At 32.5% G+C, this 27274-nt stretch overlaps 1 protein-coding gene across 2 annotated transcripts in view; it reads left to right on the forward strand.

The window, feature by feature from the left end:
* LOC143079727 (protein sel-1 homolog 3-like) overlaps window positions 1–19917 on the forward strand; it is a 108180-nt gene extending 88263 nt beyond the window's left edge. For both annotated transcript variants that reach the window (XM_076255271.1, XM_076255273.1), the window contains 5 exons: window positions 341–431; window positions 3091–3197; window positions 10308–10435; window positions 16595–16697; window positions 19658–19917. In XM_076255271.1, coding sequence (XP_076111386.1) covers window positions 341–431; window positions 3091–3197; window positions 10308–10435; window positions 16595–16697; window positions 19658–19762 — 534 coding nt within the window. In that variant the 3' untranslated portion in view covers window positions 19763–19917. The remainder of the gene's footprint in view (window positions 1–340; window positions 432–3090; window positions 3198–10307; window positions 10436–16594; window positions 16698–19657) is intronic.
* The last annotated feature ends 7357 nt before the right edge of the window (window positions 19918–27274 follow it).

The following is a 27274-nucleotide window of genomic DNA, read 5'->3' on the forward strand; positions in this document are numbered from 1 at the left end:
AGTTTTCAATTTCAAATAGGATAAGACATTAATTGTGAATACTTTAATTTTAGAATGTCTGCATGTATGGCTAAGTCAGCTGAAAACAATAGACCAAGACATAATGACGATCTTAAATCCTTGTAAAGATAATATCACTCAAAGCCTACTCACACTCTTTAGGGAGCAGTTTATATAACTGCATATGCACTCTCTGCGGAAAGTTTCATATTGCTTAATGATGCTTCACATGTTTGATACCTATTCTCATCTGTCTTATTTCATTCAGATATTGTATTATGGAAAATATGCAAAAACTTCTAGCAATGCATGGTAACTTATGATGAAGTAAATTTTATAGGATGGAATGGCAACAGTTATAGAGAAAGATTGTCAATGGCGAAATTATAACTTATCAACTCTGAGAGAGAAACAATTTGTTCATGCTTATTGTAAGTACTTGCACCTTTAACATTCCGTTATACATGTAGTAGGACATAGGGGTAAAATGCAGTTTATAGCTTAAATCTCTGATCCTTAAGCAAAAGTATAATGGTTGCATATTTCAAGCATCTGTGTAAACACAAAGACCAGGTGAATGACACAGGTCATGGGAGCCTGTAGTTAATGTTGTTATTAAGATTTTTCATTTTTCAAATAAATGTGACTTGTCAACGGCATTATCATATCGTCTTTTACATAGTTGTCTGTTTCCGTTCGATTCCGTTATATACCAATTCATCAGAGCAATTGGTGCTTTGCATAATGAATAGGAAGATAATAACAAATCTAAAAATTTAAAATCAGAATCACTGTCGGAAAGGACGACGGAATGTCTGTCCTCTTACATACCACAATGAATGATATTTTGGGACAATCAACAGCTATTTTCTTTTACAAACCTGTTCTGATAATACCCGTTGAGAATAAACTCATCATATATACCAGGATTAAATTTTGTATTTACACCAGACGCGCGTTTCGTCTACAAAGTTTTGCCAAATACAACTAAGGTAATATATTCCTGAAGTAGAAAAGCCTTAGTATTTCAAAAATTCAAAAGTTTTGTTAACATTTAATTAATAAATATTACCATATCAATGATAGAATGAAATTCAAAACAGTGTGGCTGTGGCCATTGATTGACACATTAAATTCATCCATTGACTGGGACAATTTAGGTGAACGTTTGTATGTAACGACCACTGCTCACTATGTACCTTTTAAAGACACTTAAACTATGGGGTCACCAAAGGTTCTCAACACCTTAATAAATTAAGGTTTCTTAACGTCTTTAATTATAAAATAATTCGAAAAATTAATCAGAAATAACACGATGTTTTGATTTATATCAATTATATAAATCAAAACATAAAGGTTATTCCTGATTAATTTTTCGAATTATTTTATAATTAAAGACGTTAAGAAACCTTTGGTAACCCCACAGTTTAAATGTCTATCGTAGGTACGTCGTGAACAGTGGTCGTTACAGACAAACGTTCACGTAAATTGTCCCAGTCAATGGATGAATTTAATGTGTCAATCAATGGCCACAGCCACACTGTTTTAAATTTCATTCTAATTCATGTCAGCACAAAGTGCTGACTACTGGGCCGGTAATACCCTCGGGGAATTAAAATTCCACCAGCAGTGGCACCGATCCAGTGGTTGTAAATTAATTCATCTTAGATACCAGAGAAGTCACATATTTATTCGACAAATCTAGTGACAAAATCGTAATAACAACATTATGTGTTGCTCACCTGACCTTTGTGTTTACATTGATATATGAAAAATTGCAGCAACCATACTTTGGCTTTAGTTCCAGAGATTTAAGCCAAAAATGGCATTTTACTTCCATGTCCTATGTTTAGCAGACTGGGTCATCAGACATATTTTTAAAACTAGATATTCCTATGATTAGTGTGGCATATTTTGGTTAAATTTATCTTAGACGTTTCAGAAGAGATGCTTTTTGTAAAAGATTAAAGTTACGAAAAATTGTTAAATATTGGCTATAAAGGGCAATTACTTCTTAAGGGATCAATTGACAATTTTGGTCTTGTTTGGATACTTTGTAGATCTGACTTTGGTGAACATTATTGCTGGTTACAGTTTATTTCTTTCTATTATAATATTCAAGATAATAACCAAAAACTGCAAAATTTCCTAAAAATTACCAAATCAAGGGCAGAAATCCAACAACAGGTTGTCTGATTCGTCTGACAAATGCAGGGTTGATAGATTTCAATCTGATAACAGTTTTACACTATGTCAGATTTGCTCTAAAGACTATAGTTTAAGAGATATAAGCCAAAAACTGCATTTTGCCTCTATGTTCTTTTTAAGCAACGGCGGCCATGTGGGACTTTTTATTATATAGAGACCTTAATATTGATTGTTGCCAAGTTTGGTTAAATTTGACCGAGTAGTTTCAGAAGAGAAGATTTTCGTAAAAGTTAACGGCCGACGGACGCCAAGTGATGAGAAAAGCTCACTTGGCTTTTCAGGCCAGGGGAGCTAAAACGTCACCACAAATAATGTTTATCACTGGCTTTCAAGGTAAAAAAAATAGTCTGATATGAGAATTAGAACAAACGTTTTATGACTTATATAAGATTGAATTGGACGTTAAGAAATAACCAGTTTTAACAATGGATTGCAAACGCAGTCTTTCAGTTTAAAAAAATATGAATATTCGGTTATTTCAATTAACATTAATGTTCAGGACTCTTGATCATACAATTTTTGTACTGATAGCTTTCTAAGTTCAAAATTTATTATAATGCCGTATCAGTTAGTATGCTTTTCTTTACTGGTTCATAGGATAAAATGAAGATTTAAGAACACTATATACCTGATAAGTTAAATACTTTATATGAACATATGAAGCTGACCTTTCTGGACATCAATATATCCCTTTGATGATATTTTAATATTTCATGAACTTCTGAATTCATAATGCAAATACGATGTTTTAGTTAAACTGATGAAATGAAAGTGATATTGTTCTGTGCAACAAAATTTATTTATTTATCAAAAAAACTAATTGGTAATTAATTATGTTATCATGTTGCTTATAAGAATAATATTCAATATTCTAATCTACAGCTTTAATTAAAATGGGAGATTTCTACTGGTATGGCTGTGGAAAGAAACAAAACATAGAAAAAGCAGCAGAGTATTATACACAGGCTGCTCTTAAAGGTGACCCACATGTGAGTTAAGCAAAAATGTCATTAAAATGGAAAACAAATTATGGTAACTTTTTTATAAGAATACAAAATATAACCAATAAGAAAGCAAACTCAATAGTTAATTACGATTAGCCAATTTAAAAATTCACCAATCTAAAGCTTCTGTCTTCTTCATTTATCCTGTAGTTTAGAACACAACCGGCGGATAACTAGACGTCATTGAGATGGAAGCCATCTCTGTGTGCCCCGCTGAAAATAACAAATAGACAGACAAAACGACCGACCTTAGACCTCGGAAGTTGTAAATACATTATGACAAACTCTCTAGTGTTTGTTAACATACATATCAATTTGGAAAATGTTTACATGGTTAAAAATTAATTATGAGAATTTGAGTAAAATCTAGTCTAACATCAAATCTTGAATAAGACTTCTCTTTCGTATACAATAATAAACAATTTCTATGATACCCCGTTAGAAAATTCGGAAGGCAGTAACTTAATAAGCTTTGAACATATATAAAAAGCTTAAAAAGAGAAAAATATTACCCTAACTCTTTAGGACTGATAGACGAAAGAACGAAAGTCAAGAAATACATCCTCCTCCGGGTATATTATTTAGTAACATATGAACTCGTACCGATAAAATGACACATTTGCTCATATTAGACATGTTCACCATAAGCCGATACTGAAACCAAAAATAGTAGAGAGGTAAATAGTTAATGCTTAGAACACTCAACTCAACTCAACTCTTTTACTCCATTATATTGTTAAAAATTTGAATACACTAGATGGAGTATAACTTCAGTATATCAATTCACGTGAATCTATCAAAATCAAAGTTAAATTAAACCATTATTAAATATACTAATGCAAGTAATATATAATTTAAGATTTTGATACAATTGATTTATGGTGAATATTAATCATGAAGCAGGTTTCGTTGTAGGGAAAGAGATTCCCATAGTTCTACAATAGGTGCAATATCGTTCCGACTATGTCTATATGAATATTTATCATGAAGCAGGTTTCGTTGTAGGGAAAGAGATTCACATAGTTCTACAATAGGTGCAATATCGTTCCGACTATGTCTATATATGGAACCTAGTATTTTATAAATTTTTTATTCGTCTTATGGACTCTTCTTGCACGAATCTTTTCATTGCTTGCGGATTAGTGCATTCTGATTGCGTAGCTGCCTTTCAGTTTATAGTGTTGAAATAGGATGTTCATATGAATATATGGTATTGCCAAGTAGGTAACCATCCCGAGGAAAAGGTAGTATCTCGTGTAGACCGATCGCATCCATCAATTTGTAAGTCATTGCGTCATTGTTATGACATAAGACACCAGATTTGATTTATCTTATATCTTTCTTATGTCTAATAAACCTTTTTCAACAACTCTCGAAACCGATTAATGACACCTACAGTTTGCAGGTAAAATGGATGGGTTGTCTCAAAGACAAAAAAACGTCTGATTATCATAACGATACATAAATTCGGTTTGGCGGTTATATATATCCACAGAAGATATAAATAATATAAAAAGTAAATAAAAATATTTGTCTATCATACAATATTCTTATTACATGTATTACACGAAATTTCACGTTGAATTGATTATGCAATCATTCCGCATCCTTATCATCTTTCTCTTCAACTTTATAATTATGCCGTATGCCAATAAGAATAAATGTGTATCTGTGAAAGATTTTCTGAAAATTTCTGAGAATTTCTGAAATATTATTACTGGACTGTTCGTTGGTCTGTTATCACACTTGTAAACACGGTCGAGACTTTTGTAAATGATCTGAACCTTACCCGATGTACATATTCCATTTTGGGAGGGGTAAAAACATATTGATTTCAAAGGTCGAAGGGAAAAATCAAGATACCTTGTTAAAGGTGGTGTATTTCCTTCTCGAATAAGGGGGATGTATCAACATTTAAGCAGTACATACCTACGTGTGGAATTTATAATTCAGCGTACTAGTTACTATAGAGCTTAAAATTGTCATTGTAAATTCTTTTTGGATAGTGCTAAGCAGGGGTTGGGAGTCCAATGACATTTTTCCCTCATTTAATTATATGGTCGTCCTCACGAACTGATTAACCAATATGATTGCCCGTGTTCCGAAAAAACAACAGACGTTGTCCTTTTTATCGTAGAGCTTCAGTTCTCGAAAATTACCTCCGAGTTTTTTGCAAGAAGCGGGAATTGCTTAGCAATAGAGTTTAATGGGGTCCGCGTTGATCAAGTGTCGTTGATTTTATATGTTACACTGTCATTGCTATATTTTATTTTGTTGTCAATAGGTCAGCAATTGTTTCTTTTTTCCGTGACAAATCTTTGCCGGTTTTATAATCTTTTAATTCTGTTTTTTACGTAATAATGATTCTTTTTAAATTTCGTCTATGACCGTGCATAAGGGAGTTTTTTTTATCTAATTAGATTAGTAAAACCCCGTCTCATTTTTTGTGCGCCTGAACCAAGTCCTGAAAATGTTGATACTGTGTACGGCCTTTTTTGGAAATTATGCTTTGCCTTCTAATTTGATTTCTTTTTAGTCGATCAGAGATCGCTGTTTCTTTTGTTTGTTTTTTTTTTATCTGTTTTTTTCTTCTGTTTTTTTTTCTCACCGTACTGTAAGTTGTTCTTTGTTTTTTCCTTCTAGTTTTAAAAACCCATGCCATTTTACTCTGTTGGAAAGATATATCATTATCAATCAAACAAATTTCAAGCATTCAATCTCTTAGTGATGCATAGTATTATTTTCAATTTTTATTTTTGAGACGACCCCTTACTTATAAGACTTGCGTATGAATACAATGTATATGACGATGTTCACTATAAAACAATGCCTGGTTTCCGCTTGGACGATTTATTCTATGGGAGCTGCCATCATAAGATCCAAATGCTTCTTCCAATTCTGGTCAATAACCCGTTATAGATTCCTATTCTTCAACTGAATTCCATTTTACCATTGATCTGAAAGTTTGATGAAGATTATGCAAAATTTCATGATAGCTTTGTGAACTAAAGTTTTGCTGACATCAAAGCCATTTGTTCAAATGAAGGGAAACATAAAAAAAAATGAAAACCATTAAAAGTATATTTTGCCAGGTAGTTAGTTCTTTCTTTTCGAAGAAACTTCATTCATGGTTAATATACACCTTAAAATGTCTATTACTTGTATTAGTGTATTAAATTCTCTTTGAATATTCTTTGCTTTTTTTTTTATAAGATTCATGTAAGTTGTTGAATTGAAGAAATACTCCATCTAGTGTATTTAAACTCTAATAAAAGGGTGGAGATAGTTAAACATTATAAACATTCACCATTTGCCGGCCTACTATTTTTTGTTTCGGTATCGGCTTATGGTGAACATGTCTATAACTCATTTATGCTAATCAAACATGACCACAGTTCTTTACTTGTCATAATTCATCAGTAAATTCACCGTGTAGAACTCTAAATGCTGGGTGATGGCTATGTTTGACACAGGGTTCGGTTTTGAAGCGGAGCAAAAACTATCAAGGTAAGTAAAAGTATCAATATTTCTCTTTTTGTTAATTGTTAGCACCAAATCATATATTAAACGATGGAACAAAACCATATTCATAAATACTAACATATTAAGTGTCAGTATAAGATAAAACTACTATTAGCGATGTTCCTTGTATGATTTTTATAGAAATGATTTCCTATAGAATTTAGCCAAATGCCAGCAATTTGTTGTTTATTTTTTTTCGTCGTAATGTAATATGTAGTTCGAGGTGTTATATTTTATGTCTTAACATTAGTTAAATCGAGAATAGGTGTTTGTCAATAATTCTACCTTTATCTAATAGTTTGTAATTCAAAATCGCCTGTAATGTAAAATCAAGAATTGATATAATTGCCAAAGAGACAACTCTACACCAGGGACCGAATGACAAAGAAGTTGACAACTAAATGTCACCGTGCGGCAAGCGTACGAAAAATAATACCTCGATCATAGTCAGCTTTAAAAAGTATTCTAAATTAAGGAATGGAGAAATAGCCTAGAAGTAAATATAAAAAGATTATATACCATACGGTTCTATTGATTTGTTCCGGATGCATGATGAGCTTCTTCTTTTTAAAAAAAAATACCCGGTAAAGAGATGCAAGTTTTAATTATTTGAGAAACAGATTTATGCCAATATTACTATTTTCATTCTGCTATAATAAAGAATTCCATTTTCATCGTCAAATTGCTACTCTTGAACTTAGATTAGTATTTAAATCGGATCGCCTTGTTTTTCATAAGGCAAAAAAAAAAATAGCAAAACATATTGATTTTGGGAGTACATGTACATGCATAAAAGTATATATTTTTTAAAGTGTGTTCTTTTGAAATAAATAACGGAAAAGTTTCTTCAGTGTAATACATAATGTGGTGCTAACACTTCTCAAAAATGAAATTTTGATAACTTTACTGAAGAGTTGTGGTGTTCTATGCGGTGAAATTTCGACTCTCAAAAACGATGTACATTTATTATGTATTATCTATGTATAACATCGATACTTAAGAAACAAAGTACAAATAAATGAAAAATGAAAAATAATTGAAAAACGAAGAATATCTGCAGATTTAATCCACCATTTTCTGCATGAGGAAATGCATGTACCATGAGGTATATGACGGTTGTTTTACATTAGATTAATGTGTTTAAATTTTACCATTTGATATATTACTGTGTGTAAACCAAGGCTCTGTGTTGAAGGGCGTACTTTGACCTATAGTGGCTTACTTTTCACAAATTGGCACTTATACCACATCATATCTATCTCCTTATAATTCTTATTTTACAGTTTAATCTCTATTTTTTCTATCCGATTATAAAAATATTTTTTTCCAATTTTCCTAACGAAGGATCCCAAATCTTAGAAGCATTGTGATTATGTTTTTTTTTTTCTCATGCTGACCAACATCTTATTATGTTTCACGGAGTTATATTCATCGCCATTTCGTAACTTATAGAAGACTTATATGTACACCATTTCGCACATCATGGAAGATTCATATATATGCCATTTCGTACCTTATGAAAGATTTGTATGTTTACCATTTCGTACCACATGGAAGGTTTGTATAATCACAAAGCAGAAATGCAGATGAAACACCGTGATTAAGAGAAGTAAATAAACTAGGAAAAGTTAGTTTTATCCGATTCAGAAATATAAATAATAATACACACAATCATTTACTTTGAATTTTTGAAATACAAACGCTTTTCTACCTCAGGAATAGATTACCGTAGCTGTATTAAGCCAAACTTTTAGGAATTTTGGTCCTCAATACTCTTCAACTTCGTACTTTATTTGGCCTTTGTAACTCTTTGGGATTCGAGCGTCACTGATGAGTCTTTTGTAGACGAAACGCACGTCTGGCGTAAGTACAAAATTTAAATCCTGGGCCCGTATGCATAAAGCTACTAAAGTTAAGATTTTCCTTAGTAAACACTTTTTATCTAAGTGGTATGCATAAAAATTCTTAAACTAAGTATTTCCTAAGTAAAATCTTAGTTTTTTTTAAGTCACGCCCACAAAACTTAAGTGATATGCATAAAACTCCTTATACTAAGGAAACGTCTAAGATAACACTTACGTCTAAGGTACCAATAGAGCTTCCTTAAATTTTCAATAATAGTTAGAAATCAATCGAAAGTATGCGTTTTTTGCAGAACATTAATAGGTAACCTACAATTAAATTGATTAATAACTATATCAGTAATAAAATACTAATTATTCGTTTATTTATTGCTAAATATTAACGACCATCGTAATTTTCTTCAAATCACGTATAATAAAAAAATCAAGAGATAACAGTGGGTAGTTTACGATTTCCCATTTCTCGTGTGTATACCGAAAAGTATACTCAGTTTTTATACTCATGTAATTCATGGTTCTATTTTTCTTTTGTTTACTCTGTACGGGTTTTTTTGGGGGGGGGGATCATTTGAATTTTCAATTTAATTTTATTTAAAAGATGTAGGGCATACCCTAAACTTGTATTCACTTACAGGGACAAAATCTAAAAGTTTTAAGACATACCAAGAGGTGGATTTCTTTCATAAAGGGGAGAGAGGGTGGACTTGTACCTCCATTTTGTTGAAACAATAGTTGATTGTTTATGGAATCACTGTTGCGGCAATCTTCCCCACTGCTACACCCCATGGAAATCGAAGTTTATATAAGATCATATGAGGTATTTATGATACATTACTCGTATCAAAATAAGTGAAACAAATGTTAATTTCACATCAAAATAGATTTTTAAAACCATAAGTAAATGTAAGTAAGGGGTCTGGAAAGGGAGATGTCAACGCATAATAAGCTGAACTATTAGTAAACATTTTATTGAAAAAAGTGTTTTGTAACATGATTTGTTTTGTAAAATGATTTGCTTACAATGTTACCCTTAGTCTTGTGCTACGCCACTGAAACCTTGATCATGTTTTGTTAGAGTTTAAACATATTGTTGTATCTAGAAAATATAACACCCATTAAAAGATGGTTTAAGATTAAGTAGAGGAAAGTCTTGGATTACCGAAATATTTTTCTTCCTATGCTCATCCGTCAAAACATCAACCTTAAACGTTGTCTTATATGGGGCAATTGTTCATCATTATACTATCAACTATCATGTTACGTTCTATTGAATTGTTTTACATACCAATATCAATTTAATCCCAGCTCTTTAAAATAAAAGCATGCATTGATCAATAAATTTAAATAATCATAACAAACTTTTACACGGATGAGTACATGTGATGAGCTAGTATATATCATACGGTAAATAGAGAAAGGTTCCGATTTAAGTATTTCTTAGTTAAGTGAAGACTTAAGTAAGTTTATGCATACCACTTAAGAATTTTACTTAACTAAGGAAATTCTTAGAGAAATCTAAATTTAAGGACTACTTAAGTTAAGATGTTTTATGCATACGGCCCCTGGTATCTATGATGAGTTTATTTACCTGTTATTTCATAGTCTATTTACAAAACCTCGCCTGATGTATTGATTCAAACGTTTCATAAACATTATCATCACCATAAACTCGTTTCAAATGATTATAACATAAATGATTGTATCTTTACAGGCTCTCTTTAACCTTGGTTTTATGATTGAAGAAGACTCAAAGCTTACAGACGACTTTTGGATAAAACTAAAAATACCTCTTAAGGACAGAATAGAAAGAAACCGGCTGCTAAAGTCACTTTATACAAGGTATATTTGATTTTTCTAATTTTCTTTCTGGTCTCTTATACTAGAATATTTTAAATTAGATATTTGAATAACTTATAGAAGGGCTTACTTTCATATTTTGTATGAATGCTTATTATGTTGACAGAAAAACAAATATTCGAGAAAGTCGTTACTTTGTCTGTACGTTACGAGGTCCAAAACAAATAATAACGGATAGAAAAAAGGACGAAAGATACCATAGAAGATACGGATAGAAGTTTGAGTAACATTGGTGATTTTTTTTATTAACTTAGAAGGATAAAATAAAAAAAAAGGGAAGGACTGGTGTATGTCTAAATATCAATGAAACGATGTATATCTATTTCCAAAGGATAACATGAGTTACCATTGTTTGGTTAATTTTGATTGAAAATACGCTGCCTATTGATTTAGGAATTAAATGTTAATGATAAGGTTTGCTAGTTCTAAAAATTTTAAAGAACCATCGTTAGATATTTAATCTTTCAAACTGAGTTTAGGCAGGCTAAAATTCCCACTTGCATCACATTTGTTTGTAGTTCCGTTTATTTAAACATATTCATACGTCATCATTACACCATGGACATAAAACAAATGTCCCTGCAAGGATGATCGAGGCTAAAATATTTAAAAATCAAAACGCTAAAAAAACAATAAAACCAAACAGGACCAATAGTAAAAGTTAAAACCGCACAAAGAAACAGAAGTATGTACGAAAGAGATATATCCCTCAATTCAAAATTTTTGATAGAAGTGAATGTTAATAAAACAATATCCATATTTTCATGACAGTAAATTAGTGCTGGCTACAAGACTGATACAAAACTCGGAGACAAAAGTTAGTCACCAGAGGTATTGATAATTTGCAGCAATAACATTTACTGCAACATTTCAGAGATGTTCGGGCCATTATATTTATAAACTAAAGGAAGCAGAGTTTCTCACTTGGGAGACATATGTCAGTTAGATTTCATCTGTAGCACAATATTTAGGATCAAAGAACTTATCATACATTTTTTAAATAAAATATAGGAAAGTAGTGTAATTAAATATTTTTGGAGTGTAAACATTCTTTGGATGTTTTAGATAAATTACGTGCTTTTGTGGTCTTTTTGGTTCTGTTGACAGAGTTTTCCACTCTTTACACCCACACAATCTTATCAATTTTTTTTATATATAATTAAATGGTCGTTTAGTAAATCTGAATACAAATATATTTGCTGCAACTCATTTAAAGCCTTCTTCACTAATAAGAAAGGTACATATGCTATATATACTTACTTGAGGTGTGATGAGCTGATAGAAGTTGTCAATTTTTTCTCCTCCATAATATTTATGTACGTTTCGGCAACAAAGTTTATCGACAGATTGTAAATATTCCTATGGGCACTAATTGCACTCATTTGATGGCACTCACATGCAGTTAATTTAAATGAATCAAAAGAAACGATAATAACTGTCCTTTCCTGTATTTAGATATTTAAGTTTTACACGGGAAACTCAAAACTAATATTATCGAGAGAAAAAAGGTACGATTTTTGGTTCCCTATCAAAGAACTTATCATACATTTTTTTAAATAAAATATAGGAAAGTAGTGTAATTAAATATTTTTGGAGTGTAAACATTCTTTGGATGTTTTAGATAAATTACGTGCTTTTGCGGTCTTTTTGGTTCTGTTGACAGAGTTTTCCACTCTTAACACCTACACAATCTTATCAATTTTTTTTTTATATATAATTAAATGGTCGTTTAGTAAATCTGAATACAAATATATTTGCTGCAACTCATTTAAAGCCTTCTTCACGAATAAGAAAGGTACATATGCTATATATACTTACTTGAGGTGTGATGAGCTGATTGAAGTTGTCAATTTTTTCTCCTCGATAATATTTATGTACGTTTCGGCAACAAAGTTTATCGACAGATTGTAAATATTCCTAATTGCACTCATTTGATGGCACTCACATGCAGTTAATTTAAATGAATCAAAGGAAAACGAAAATAACTGTCCTTTCCTGTATTTAGATCTTTAAGTTTTACACGGGAAACTCAAAACTAATATTATCGAGAGAAAAAAGGTACGATTTTTGGTTCCTATTGTTAAATTTCTTTTTTTTAGGGCTAGTGTTGTTCTTACGGTGTTTATACTTCACAACTTATTCGCTGTGCCCGTTTTTATTGTGATGTTTTCGATTTTATTAACGTTATCTTTGTATTACTGGTAAATTATTAAGTCAGGAATTTCGTTGCCATAAATGACTTAAAACCTTTACAAAGTGCTTCCATAGACATAAATATTTGGTTTTGAAGTTTGGTTTTACCTGTAAAAAAACTTATTTCAAACGGGAAGGCACATCCTCAATGTTGTTTACCGTGCCCGGAAATTTAGAAACGATCCTTCTAAAATATCGATCCTTTAAATAAACTTATTATAAAGGTTACCAAATCAACACTGTGATTAGATCTGTGAATTATTATTGGTATTAATAATATTGATTGTTTTATCGGTAATTTAAAAGCAGACTAAATACTATTGTTATATACATATGCAATTTAAGGGATCTACAATCTGTCGATACCTAGTTCTTTGGCATTGCACAATGTCATGTTTTTCTCAGACTGTTTATGATGTCTTTCCATTAGTATTCGTCTGATGAATTAAGCCTTTCTCAACTGTTTTTTTTTATAGTTCGTGTTTGTGTTCTCCTGTTAAATCACTGTCCCAGGTTAGGGCGGTTGGGATCTCGCTAACTTGTTTCATCCCGCTATATTATGTGTGTATGTGGCTGTCCCAAGTCAGGAGCCTGTAATACAGATGAGTGGTTGTCGTTGGTTGCTGTGTTACTTATTTGTTTTTCGTTAATTTTTTGTGCATTAATTGGGCCGTTAGTTTTGTCATTTGAATTGTTTTACATTTGTCATTTCGGGGCCTTTAATAGCTGACTATGTGATATTGGCTTTGCTCATTATTGAAGACCGTACGGTGATATATATATATAACTATTTTTTGTGTCAATTTGGTCATTTGTGAAGAGATGTTTAATTGGTAATTATACCACATCTTCTTTTTTGTAATTAATCCTGAATTATTAGACTTAACAAAATATATCTATGTATTTTTGTCTCGGGAGAAAAAAAATAACCTAGTAACAACCAAAAAAAATGAATGGTCGGTGCCTTACGTATGGGACAATTATGAGTAAAATATAGGGTTAAGAACCTTTTATTCAGTTACGATTTTAATTAAAAATACCATACTTAAAAATGCTCAAGCTGCATAAGAAGCTATCATATAATTTTAAATATTCAACTCTTTGTCATGTAGTGACATCTAATTTGCTTAAACTTTTATTTCTTTAACTAATTCTTACATGTTTTTGATCTTTTAACCCTGTATGCTAACATTGCCTATGTAAAATTGTTTGTATATACATTGAACGACAAATATATGTGACGTATAAAAATTTCTGACGTCAGACACGCAAATCAATGAATGTGTTTGTAGATAGATGTTTTTGTGTTATGTTAAATTGTTCCTTTTAAAATTGTAGCACAGTGATTACTACTGTACCCATATTTTGACTTTTTTTTATTATGTCTGTTTAGTTCACGCATCATTGTAAATATAACGAAATTTGATGAGACTGTCTTCAAAGTGAGAGGGTTAGCGCTATAAAATCAGGTTTAATCCACCATTTTCTACATTTGAAAATGCCTGTACCAAGTCAGGAATATGACAGTTCTGGTCCATTCGTTTTTGATGTGTTTTGTTATTTGATTTTGCAATGTGATTATGGACTTTCCGATTAGACTTTCCTCTAAGTTCAGTTTTTTGTGATTTTACTTTTCATGCTTTTTAATTGTTGTTATATCTGTTATTTCCCTCCAAATCCCGCAAACTAATGTGTTTTGTTTTGTTTTGTTTCGAGCGATATGGTAACTTATGTGTAAACAAAAAAATGTTCGTAAGGGGTACCAAATGAAAGCCTTGTTTAAGTGACGAGATTTTACATCTGATTTGTATTACTTTTAGTCCAGTCAAACTAAGATTTAACCTCAAACTAATTGCAACAAAAAATGTTTTAGTTCTAATCTATAGCATTATGCCCTTTATATACACAGAAAAAAGTCCCATGAAATCTAACTTGAGGAAAACTCAAAATCAGCATTTTTTATTTCCTATGGAAATTAACATTGGAAGGAGAGATAACTCTTACAAAAATAAGTCTTTTTTGGTCAGTTTTTGGTTGTTTTCTTGAAATTTATTCAAAGTGTGATACTTTGATTAGGTTATAAGTTTGTATTTGACTGAATTATATAATCTTCTGCTCATGAAATGTACAAAACCGAAGTGTTATGGGTAGTTTTATTTTTTTCATGCATTTTTCATTAAAGAAATTGCAAATTTGAAGCTTTGTAACCATTTTGAAAAAATAATGTGAACATTTGGAAATGTTTATATCTGTATGTTATATTATTTCAGCAACTTACTTATCTAAAGAAACTTTAAACCACAAAAAGAAGAATACATTCATAATTGTTTTTATTAAATTTGAGATTCTTTACCTTGACATATTGAAAAATTCAATAAATGGTCAACTAATAAAGTACGAAATCTAGATTATAGCTTAATAAAATATATGAACACACCTTTAGTGTTGTTTGTTACACTGTAAAGACCGCTAAAAAATCAAGAATCAATACATTCTGATGAATATAAGCGGTCAAGTTATAATTTTGTATCAATTTTTATTGATATTTCTGCCTTTTTGCAAGAGTTATCTCCCTTTCCAATACAAATCTCCATTGGAATTTTAAATGGTGATTTTTTTTAGTCTTCCTCAAGTTAGATTTTGTGGGACTTTTTTCTGTGTATATTTGGGGTATAATGCTAAAGATTGATTAAAACTTAAAAATCTTCTGTTGCAATTACTTTCAGGTTAGGGTCAATATATGCTAGACTGACGGGACTATTTGTGTACCATTTGAACTCGGCAGTTCTAACTTGTTGAAAAAAAATTCATTTCCACATTAATCATAATTTATATTGTTGATAAGTGTACATCTTATATAAGTAATCTAAGTTGTTGATAGCTCCTGGGGTTTTTTCGGAGCTAGCTTTTTTTTATCAGATGATGATAAAGATTTAAATTCCACCATCGGCAGGTTTATGTAACTGTACAAGGATATCTCAGTATTTACCTTCTCTTCCATAGTATTTCCAAGCCGTATGTATATGTTGTGTACAAGATGTAAGTTTGTACAAATTTTAATTGGTACAGGGTTTTTATACAAATGATACGTTTTTTGACACATACCGTTTTGCACCAGGTGATTAAACATTTAAGTTTATCTGAATCAGTATAATGTTTTAAAATTCAAACTTATATACTTCAACCTAACATATACCATGTATATATTGAGTGCTATTCTCCTGGTCTTCAAACTGGAAATAATGACACCTTGATGGTTTAAATTCTATTTTTATGTGTTCTCCTTATACGAAAATCATATATAGCTATATACAATAATGTGTTCTTATAATGTTTATTAGTATCAATGCTCAATATTAAAAGGTATCTTGTAGTCATGGAAATATGACAGAAATATGCGAAGACTGTGTGCTTGCATCATTCGCTTGTGTTAAGCAGTTTTAATAAACACTGACAATTTGTACCCAAAAAAACATAACTGTTTGTACACAGCATATATATTTATCAATAAAACACAAAAATCAGGTAGGTAGATAATAAAATTCTTGCAGCGTTAAAACTTTTTCATCCTTCACGGGACTTATCAAGATATGTAACTAAGTACCTTTTATCACGGGGTAGTATAATGTTACGTTATTGTTCTAAATAAATAGCGTTCTTTGTTTTTTACCATCTTGGCGACAAACTGGAAAACTTACTGCAAGAGTACGTGTCCACAAAAAACTTTATTACGACATTCAAATAGAAGCTAGATAGGTAAATGAAGAACGCAATTCATGCACAACAATAAAGAAACGTCACACTACATACATTTACTAATATATATATAAACTTATTAGGTTTTTTTGTGATGTACTTAATCCACAGACAAAAAAAAGATATGTTTAGAAGACGTTATAATTAATACCATATATATGTGTGTGTTCATTTTACTAAATATGTTTACAGGTGTCAAGAATCGAAACATACAGAAGCCTATATACCATGTACCGTTGCGTTGTATAGGATTTTGATTTTAGAACAGTGGTTGAAATACAAATTCATTTTACAGGTAACTTTTAATAGAAAAACATGGAATAAAGGGTATCCATCCATGACACAAAATCAGTTCATGCACAGCAAATAAAAAACACAATAAGTAAATGAACAGCGCTTTTATTGATCATTTCAAAGTCACAATGATGCCTGCAACGCGGAACTAAAAAAAAAACTCTCACCTCACTGCAAGGGTTAGACGGTCCCTAGCACCGGCTCGCCTTGTGCGGAATTTGGATTAAATTTGTAAGATGTAACACCACCAGACTGTGTGCGCAGGTGCGTGTGAATGGAAGTCAAAAATGTGCAGCTCCTAGAAAATCTTAGGAAACTCAACTACAGATACTGAGAGAGAACCTGGAACTTGCTATTGCATGTGTAGTGGTTTAAATTCGTCATATTTAAAAAAAAAAATTTTAAAAATTTAAAAATTTAAAAAATTAAGTAAATTTGTGAAATTTTGAGTTAGATATATATATTTACACTTTTTCCATTATGTACAATGGAGGGAAATAGTGCTGGTTGTGAATTTTTTACAAAACTTTTAAAGTAATATAATTTGTATAGTCTCTTAACTAAATAACGGCTATTTGCTGTAAGGTATTATAACACGTCTTAACAAGCAATATTAGAAAAATTGCCAACATGGCTTTAGGAGTAAACGTTTCTGTGAAGCACAACTTGTTTTCAGAATACAGGACATAGCCAAATATTTGGCAAATGGTCATCAGATTGATCCAATTCTTTTTTCTAAAGCTTTCAATAAGGTCCCCCATGAAAGATTAACAACAAAACTTAATTACTATAGTATACGCAAAAATAATTTACTTTGGATAAAAGATTTTTTGTCAAACAGGCAACAGCAAGTCCTACTTAACGGTATGCAATCTTCCATTTAGCTGTTGACTCTGGTGTTCCTCAGGGCACAGTATTAGGCCCAACTTTATTTGTGTTATTCATAAATGACATACCTGAGCATGTCTCCTGTAAGGTTCGTCTTTTTGCTGACGACTGTTTACTTTATAAAATATCTAATAATATAAATGAGTCTCAAGCACTCCAAAAAGATCTATCAAACCTTGAAAAATGGGAATCTGAATGGCGAATGAAATTTAATCATGAAAAGAGCTATGTCATAAATATTCAAAAAGAATAAAAAAAAAACCTTACTTATTTCAATATAAATTACATAATCATGTACTTGAATCTGTCAAAGACAGTAAGTATCTAGGAGTTACAATAAGCAATGATCTTGACTGGGGGCCCAATATTAATGATATAACTTAAAAGGCTAATAAAACACTAGGCTTTCTAAAAGAAACATGAAAAACTGTACACGTAAGGTTAAAAAACATACGTACACATCACTTGTGCGTCCGACTGTCGAGTACCCCTCACTAGATTGGGATCCATACAAACAAAACCAAATCAATAAACTTGAGCAGATACAACGCAAGGCAGCAAGATATGTGTTTAATGAATATAATGATAGATCACCAGGAGCTGTCACTGGTATGTTAAACAAACTAAAATGGGGAAACTTGCAATCTCGTAGAACAAAAGCTAAACTTGTTTTGATTGATAAGATTAATGGGGGGTTAGTCGAAGTCACTAATAACGTCCTGACTCAATCTGACAGGCGTACATGAGGAAAACATAAATTTAGGCATATTAATACAAATAAAGACTTTTTTAAGTCAATTTTTTCCCAAGCACTATTGCTGTCCGGAACAATCTCCCAGAAGCAATTTGCATGTCACCCTCCCTAGAATCCTACAATGGTGGTATGTCCGCTTTAACATTTGCAGGATTCTGTCTTGCTAATTAATTATTGTATTCAAGCCACTGTACATAATGTGAATATGTTTAAAATTTAGCTACAATTAGTGTTATTTTAAATTGTAATTGAACTGTGGCAAATATTTTATTTTGTTATAACACAATTTTCTACCTCCATTTGCATGTACATCACGGTTCCTGGATATTCCACACTTCGGCACCGGAGTCTTTCCCGTACAAGGAAGAAGAAGAATGGGGCTAGTAAAAAAACACATACTAGAAAATAGCACATAATGTCATATTTAAAACAAAAAAGTGTCTCCGCATAGATGTAAATCTAATACTATTTAGCATACTAGTATATGTTAATAATTATGGTATCAGGTTGAATGTCTCTTTGGTATCGTTCGCGTCTCTTTTAAAGGTGAAATACTGGTTATCCTTGTAGAACACATAATTTACTTATAATTTTGAATAGTACAAACATGTTTGAATTGAGGGCTGCGAGTTTTGTTACCAACAAATACAGAAACACCTCAATCGTTGGTAACATGTTACAACACTTTGAATAGCGCAGCCTCTCTGACAGAAGAAAAGACTCAAAATTGGTAATGCCTTATAAAATTGAACACAAAAAGGTTGCAATACCTAAAAATAATAAATTAATCCCACAAAAAAGACAAACAAGACATTCTAATTCTAACAGCTTCTAAATTATATCCTGCAAAACACAGTACAGAAAAAAATCCTATTTTCCAAGGACTAATACCGACTGGAACAAACTACCGGATAACATTGTAAATTTGACTTCAGTAGACTCTTTCAAATCTTCAATTTCAAAGCACCAATATTAACTCAACTATTACATCAAACTTATTACAATTATACAGAGCATTTTTCATTTGTCCTATTATTTTTACAATTGTATATATAAATCAATCTATGTCTTGTGTTAAGTTTCCTCCTGTGGCATAGTCTTCAATTTGTTGAAGGCGGTAACTATATGGTAGAATAAAAAATAACTTATGAATTACGAAATCTAGGTTGCAGCTTTAAAGATAGGGAAACTCCTTTAGAGTTGTTTGTGTTGTTCATCTATACTTGAGGTTACATCGGATTAATTTCGTCAATGTTCTTATTATAGATTTTAGACATGTATCTACAATGTATATGAATTTTCTACTTTATATTTTTCAGGTTGTTGGATTTGTAGTAGTCTCAGTCATGGCTATATTTAGTGTTGTAATGATCTATCGACATACGAATGCAGGAACTGGGGCATTACTTAGAACGACGATATAACAAATTATCTGTTCATAGATTTAGGCTTTCTCTACTTAATTTTACTAGGATGTCTTAATAATTCTTATTATATCACTATCGTGTTGATATCTAGGTTTCAAAGGCATATCGCCAATGCTGTCCATTATAATTATTCAATATAGTATCATAAAGCAGATTGATTGCTGACTGTACATGGTATGGGTTATGCTCATAGTTGAAGATCTTGCTTATTGTTTACTGTCTTTCATTGACCTATAATTGCTAAAATATCGTTATTTTGGCCTATGTTAAATAGTTGTTACTTCGGCAATCATAATACCCCATCTTTTCTTTTTTTGTTATTTATCATGACCCTTTCATGAAAAAATGCCGAGGTTTCTTGAAATGCAATGTGCAACTTTTATCGTAAATGTTTTCATAAGAAAAAATATCGCAGTTCCAGAAAAGTATAACATTAATAAGATTTTCATTTTAAGAAAATTGTGACAAAAATGCAGTTTAGGCATAAGACAATATTTGTAATTTATCGTTGAACTGTTATCCATAATAAATTACCCGTTTGAACAATGCGTTAACGAAAATACATATAAAATCAGTCTTTTATCCTTGGTTGTTATGAGACGCGTTAATTGTTGCTAGGGTGCTCTCTTCGAGGTCCGCGCTCTTGGTATATAAAGACACCGATTCATAGTGCAAGTGGCTCATTTTTTTAATTGGCCGTCGACGGATGAACATCGGAAAGTGAATACCAGCCAATAAAGTAGTTTAAAAGGAAAGTTTGTAAACCTTGTTTGAGTTGAAAGCTTGTGGTTTTGAAGCAAGCGGTTTTTGAAGTCTTTATGATTGTTGCAAGCTACCGGGTTGTTCCGATACTGTAATTTCCCTCGGGAATGGTCGCAGTCCCTCGAACAGGTGGTTTGTAAAAGTCTGGTGACTTTGGTGCTTCGGAGACTAAGTATTACAATTATTGCAAGCTACCGCGTTGTTCCGAAACTGTAATTTCTCTCGGGAATGGTCGCAGTCCCTCGAACAGATAGCTTGTAATAATCTGGTGACTTAGGTGCTCCGGGGACTAGGTGCTTCAAAACTAGTTGTCTCAGGAACTAGTTGCTTCAGAGACTAGTTGTCTCAGAGACTGGGTGTCTCAGAACTAGGTGTTTCAGGAACCTAGGATTTTTGAAGCTTATTCTTAAGTTTAATATAATTGTTTGTCAAATCAATTGGGACCTCGGAGTCAGTGAAAGGATCAAGGATAAATTGAGGTTCTAGTTTTCAGACTACTTTTTGATACAAAGTTATTTGTGTAAATAGTGTTATTTCTTTATTAAGTTTCAAAGTTGGTCTTGTAGTTTTAAGTAAAGCCTCCAAGTTGTAGTTGGGTTTTTGAGTTAATTAAAAGATTGATATTGGAGTGTCTCAGATTCTGTGAAAACGGATACGAACATATAGTTCATAAGCTAAACACGTTACAAAATTGGTGGCAGCGGTGGGATCTGAGAAACTTCAGTATTATAAGTAAATAATCACATTGTTTTATTGTCATTATTTCCTATTTGTCCTTAATTGCAAGAAGCAACACACTGTTTTGTAAATACATTGATTGTCAAATTGTTTAATAAAATATATTTGGAAAATTGTTTAATTTATTCTTCAAAATATGTCCCGAACATACAAAGAAGATAAAATGTTGTATGACCCTTACAGTGTCGAAACAAGAAATTTGACCAGGGAGTTAGATAGATTAAACAAGGAAATAGAGTGCTTAAGATCTAAGAGTTTTGAGAATGCCCCAGACTTTGCTCAGTCAACCCCTATCAATCAAGCAACATGGCCAAGACAATCTGACTCTGGATTTCGTACTTCCATTATTCCAGACCCCGACTTTGGTACAGGCAGCAATATACTCCAAAGTTCAAATGTTGGGAAAGGGGCGGCTAAGTCAAAAGTTATGCCACGGCCTGCAATACCTGATAAACATATCCCAGCTTCGATAAAGTTAGCTCCAGAGAAGAAAAATTATTCAGACTCTGTTTTCGAGACAAATTTTGTTACTGAAAGGTTAAAGAAAAATTTGCCAAAACCACAAGATAAATTAGGTGCATATAGGGGAGACAACAAAAGCAAAAATATCATAAAGCCCGCTACGTTTGACGGTCAAGGATCATTGATAGATTACAAGTCTCATTTTGATGCCTGTTCGCGTATAAATGACTGGACAGAGTCAGAAAAGGGTTTATATTTGGCAGTCTCATTGAGAGGACAGGCCCAGGGGGTACTAGGAAATTTACCCACAGATAAAAGACAAGATTTTAAAGAGCTTGTCATGTCTCTTGAAGAGAGATTTTCGCCTGCCAATCAAACGGAATTGTACCGAACACAATTACGGGAGCGTCGTCAAAAGGCTTCAGAAAGCCTTCCGGAATTAGGTCAGGACATAAGACGCTTAGCGAACCTTTCATATCCAACAGCCCCAAATGACGTTAGGGAAACACTTGCTAAAGAGCAGTTTATAGACGGACTCATGAGTGTAGACATGAGGCTAAGGATAAAACAAGCTAGACCTGCTGACTTGAACGACGCGATTCGACACGCTGTTGAACTTGAAGCTTTTAATAAGGCCGAAATCAAGCAAGATAATGGGAAGGGCTATTCAAGGGCTATAACTAGAGACGGGACCAACAGTGACGCTAGCGACAAAACAGTAGAGCTACTTAAAAACATGCAGACAGCTTTGACTGATCTGCAGCAAGAAGTTAGAGCTTTAAAGCAGACTCGGGCGCAATACCAGAATCACAAGAATCGAGGATGTTTCAATTGTGGAAAATTTGGACACTTCAAGAAAGATTGTCCCGATAGTAGTGTGAAAAGAGGACATCCAAACTCCCAAAACCTACCCGAAGTTTCACATGAAAAACAGAACGGTGTAATAGGAGTTAACAAATTAGCAAATGAGGCTGGTATGTTTATAGAGGCTAAGGTCAATGGTTGTAAAGCAAAGATGCTTATAGACACAGGGGCGACAGTATCCCTTATTTCAAAAAAGATGTTTGACAGTATGAAATCTCAGGTTCTGTCACCAATGAACAGAGAGATACTGACTGCAAATGGTTCTCCCTTAATTCTGTTTGGGAAAACTATAATTGACATTGACTTAAATGGACATGTTTGTTCAAACATTGCTGTAGTAGCAGACCTAAACGTAGATGGTATATTGGGAATAGACTTTCAAAGAAGCCATAATTGTGTAATAAATATTACTAAAGGTAGCATTTGGGTAAACGGAAGAGAGAACCGTTTACATTTTGAAGGTCAGATAGGCTGCTACAGTGTAGATGTTGCAACAACTATAAAACTGCCTCCTACTAGTGAAGTAATGGTGTCTAGAAACATAAAAAAACCTGTTATACCAAAGCCAGAAGTTGGTATTATAATTATAAATAAAGATCACGAGAAGAGCAAGTTGATATGCTACCAGTGTAACAGACGGTATAAAAAGACAGCATATCATAGACGTCATATGACAGGTGTCACCAGGGTAATGGTGCTGAAAACTTTGAGCTACCAAAAGATCAGGATGAAACACACGACAGTGGAAAAGAGATGTCAGATCTTGTAGAGTTGAAGAACTTGGCCAATAATGACGAAAACAGTCTGATACAAGAAAAAGTTGTTAGAGAGCCCAAAACAGATGTGGAGACTGTTAATAAAATGTGTCTTAAAACGAGGAGCACAATAAGGCCGTCAGGACCAGTGAAATTTGTGGCTCCAAGAAATGAAAAATCACTTGATCTTTTGAAATTTCTCGAAACTGTTAATAGGTATATTGGGAATAATAAAGAATTAAAACACACAGTTCAGGAAGAATTTTCTATATTTTGTTGAGTTTTAATTGGTTATTGAGATAGCAATGTTTGGTTGTTGTTTTTTATAAAATGTTATTGTTATTGTAACTGTTGAGGTCTGTTGAAATACACTCAGCAAAGAGAAAAAAAATATATAGATATATATGTAGAGTCCGTCGGATGGGGACGTTAAATCCGAGGCCCCATGTACAGGAACATGTCACGCCCTGTGCATGTAAAAGACCCCTTCTGCAGATTTCGTTAAGAGTAGGCTCCTTGGGGCCGCTGCAGAGGCAAAATTTGTTGTGGACATTTTAAACAGACGTTATAATAGAAAAAAAAGTATGTTAGTCATGCGAGGACGCATGAAATCGGAGGCGTGGGTAATGTGACAAAAATGCAGTTTAGGCATAAGACAATATTTGTAATTTATCGTTGAACTGTTATCCATAATAAATTACCCGTTTGAACAATGCGTTAACGAAAATACATATAAAATCAGTCTTTTATCCTTGGTTGTTATGAGACGCGTTAATTGTTGCTAGGGTGCTCTCTTCGAGGTCCGCGCTCTTGGTATATAAAGACACCGATTCATAGTGCAAGTGGCTCATTTTTTTAATTGGCCGTCGACGGATGAACATCGGAAAGTGAATACCAGCCAATAAAGTAGTTTAAAAGGAAAGTTTGTAAACCTTGTTTGAGTTGAAAGCTTGTGGTTTTGAAGCAAGCGGTTTTTGAAGTCTTTATGATTGTTGCAAGCTACCGGGTTGTTCCGATACTGTAATTTCCCTCGGGAATGGTCGCAGTCCCTCGAACAGGTGGTTTGTAAAAGTCTGGTGACTTTGGTGCTTCGGAGACTAAGTATTACAATTATTGCAAGCTACCGCGTTGTTCCGAAACTGTAATTTCTCTCGGGAATGGTCGCAGTCCCTCGAACAGATAGCTTGTAATAATCTGGTGACTTAGGTGCTCCGGGGACTAGGTGCTTCAAAACTAGTTGTCTCAGGAACTAGTTGCTTCAGAGACTAGTTGTCTCAGAGACTGGGTGTCTCAGAACTAGGTGTTTCAGGAACCTAGGATTTTTGAAGCTTATTCTTAAGTTTAATATAATTGTTTGTCAAATCAATTGGGACCTCGGAGTCAGTGAAAGGATCAAGGATAAATTGAGGTTCTAGTTTTCAGACTACTTTTTGATACAAAGTTATTTGTGTAAATAGTGTTATTTCTTTATTAAGTTTCAAAGTTGGTCTTGTAGTTTTAAGTAAAGCCTCCAAGTTGTAGTTGGGTTTTTGAGTTAATTAAAAGATTGATATTGGAGTGTCTCAGATTCTGTGAAAACGGATACGAACATATAGTTCATAAGCTAAACACGTTACAAAAATAAAGATATAAGAAGATGATGTATGAGTGCCAATGAGACTCCATCCAAGTCAGAATTTGTAAAAGTAAACCGTTATAGGTCAAAGTACGGTCTTCAACACGGAGTCTTGGCTCACACTAAACAGCAAGCTATAAAGGGCCCCCAAAATGACTAGTGTCAAGCCATTAAACGGTCTAATTTATGCATAAAACACGAGAACGAGAAACACTTATGGACCACATCAACAACAGACAACTACTGAACATAAGGTTCCTGACTAGAACAGGTACAAACAAATGCAGCGGGTTTAAACGTTTAAATAGGTACAAACTTTTACCCTTATCAGAAACAATAGTGTAACATCAAAACATAGAAAGACACACTATGAAATATCAATTGAAATGTCTTAACTCAATCAAAAGTCATATAAACACAGATGTTAAACAATTTCAGAAAGAAAACAATAACCTTAAACAGAATGCCGCCAATAGAATAATGTTCACAGGTAAATGAAAATAATTTTGTGTATCTATTTTATTTGAAATATAGCACTCATACAGTCATGATCCTACTTTGTCAACATTATCTCTCCATAATCGTAAAAATGGAAGCCATTGTAGGGATAACGCGCTGCCATATATCTCTTTAAAGCTGATTAAATTATCCACATATATTTGCAGCATCATTTCGGTCCTTATATGCCGGTTCTATTTTGATAGACAATGTATCTACTAGCTTTTTTGGAATCAGTGTCAAGTAACCCTATCAAATAATACCGGAAGTTATATTTTCAAACCGGAAGTAACAAGTTATCTCTCTTATTTAGAAAAAAAATGTATAGAAATCGCATAATTTTGGAATCAGCGTACAATAAGCTATCATTTGACCTAAAAATAACACAATTTTTATATTTAAGGAATGACTTTTATATGTTTTCTGTCTATGAAGTAATAACATAAAAGATGTGGTGCACACTGAATAACCCGCGTAGCGGGTTATTTAAAAGAGTGTACCACATTTTTAAGTTGTTTCGAATAGACAGAAAAAATATTACAGTCATTTCTTATGATTTAATTCTACATTCCATTTTAAACTGAGTAAACTATGAAAAAAAGTTGATGACGTCATGGTCACATGACAAAATAATCACGGTCTATGAGCTGATAAACAAAACAACGTCAGCCAATCAGAAGATGCGTTACATCCAAAATTAAATTATTTCTTTTAAAAAATAAATCTTTACGGTTGGAAAGACCATTTTCTCTGAACAATGGTTTTTAATTATATTTTATATCGCTTGTATGACCATTGGAGGTATTCGAAGGTCAACTCGATAGGTAATTAGATGGTGTATTTTGAAAGACAATGTATCTACTAGCTATTGAGCATCATTAAAAGTATTTTCTTCCGATTCTGTCAACTTAAAGGGGCACTAGCTATGAGATATATGAAAAATCTGAGAAGTATGATTTTCCCCCCATTCATTAATGAACCTGTATGTCATTGAGCCCATGCCCTGTAAATAGTTTATTTTTTAATTTAGATGATTTAGATAAATGTTTAACATAAACATTGTAGTTGTAAATCAAATGTGAGAATTTGAGTCAAATTGGTAAACATGTATTTGAGTGTTAATTTTTTATTTCCTAATAATATGGTCCATATCAATCATTTTCGTTCCGCTAGATCTGATTGTGTTGATTAAATATAATTTAATTTTGGATGTAATGCGTCTTCTGATTGGCTGACGTCGTTTTGTTTATCAGCTCATAGACCGTGATAATTTTGTCATGTGACCGTGACGTCATTAACGTTTTTTCATGATTTTCTCCGGTTTAAAATGGAATTAAGAATCAAATTATAAGAAATGACTGTAATATTTTTTCTGCCTATTCGAAATAACATAAAAATGTAGTGCATACTTTAAATAACCCGCTACGCGGTTTCTTCAGTGTGCGCCACATTTTTTATGTTATTTCTTCATATTGGACAGAAAAAATATTACAGTCATTCCTTAAACAATTTACATTAGAACATACATAAAAGTATCATATACAGTATAAATCATACAAGTCCAGTTTGTGAATAAAGAGATATAAGGTAACTCTGGTTCTTGGATAAAAAGTAATTAAATGGAGAAATGTGTCCTTGGGACACAGATAATGCCTCTGTTATCATATAACGTTATACAGGAACATAACTCTAGAACGGTTTAAGTGACGCCACCAAAATTCAAACTTGACCCTGTGTTTGTTTTGTGGTAATAAGTAGTGTGTTTGTGTATAAGTTTCATAACGTTTGGCTTTAAGATCAACTAAAGTGAGAGAA

Source organism: Mytilus galloprovincialis, chromosome 6 (genome assembly GCF_965363235.1).
Source record: "Mytilus galloprovincialis chromosome 6, xbMytGall1.hap1.1, whole genome shotgun sequence".
Taxonomy (NCBI): Eukaryota; Metazoa; Mollusca; class Bivalvia; order Mytilida; family Mytilidae; genus Mytilus; species Mytilus galloprovincialis.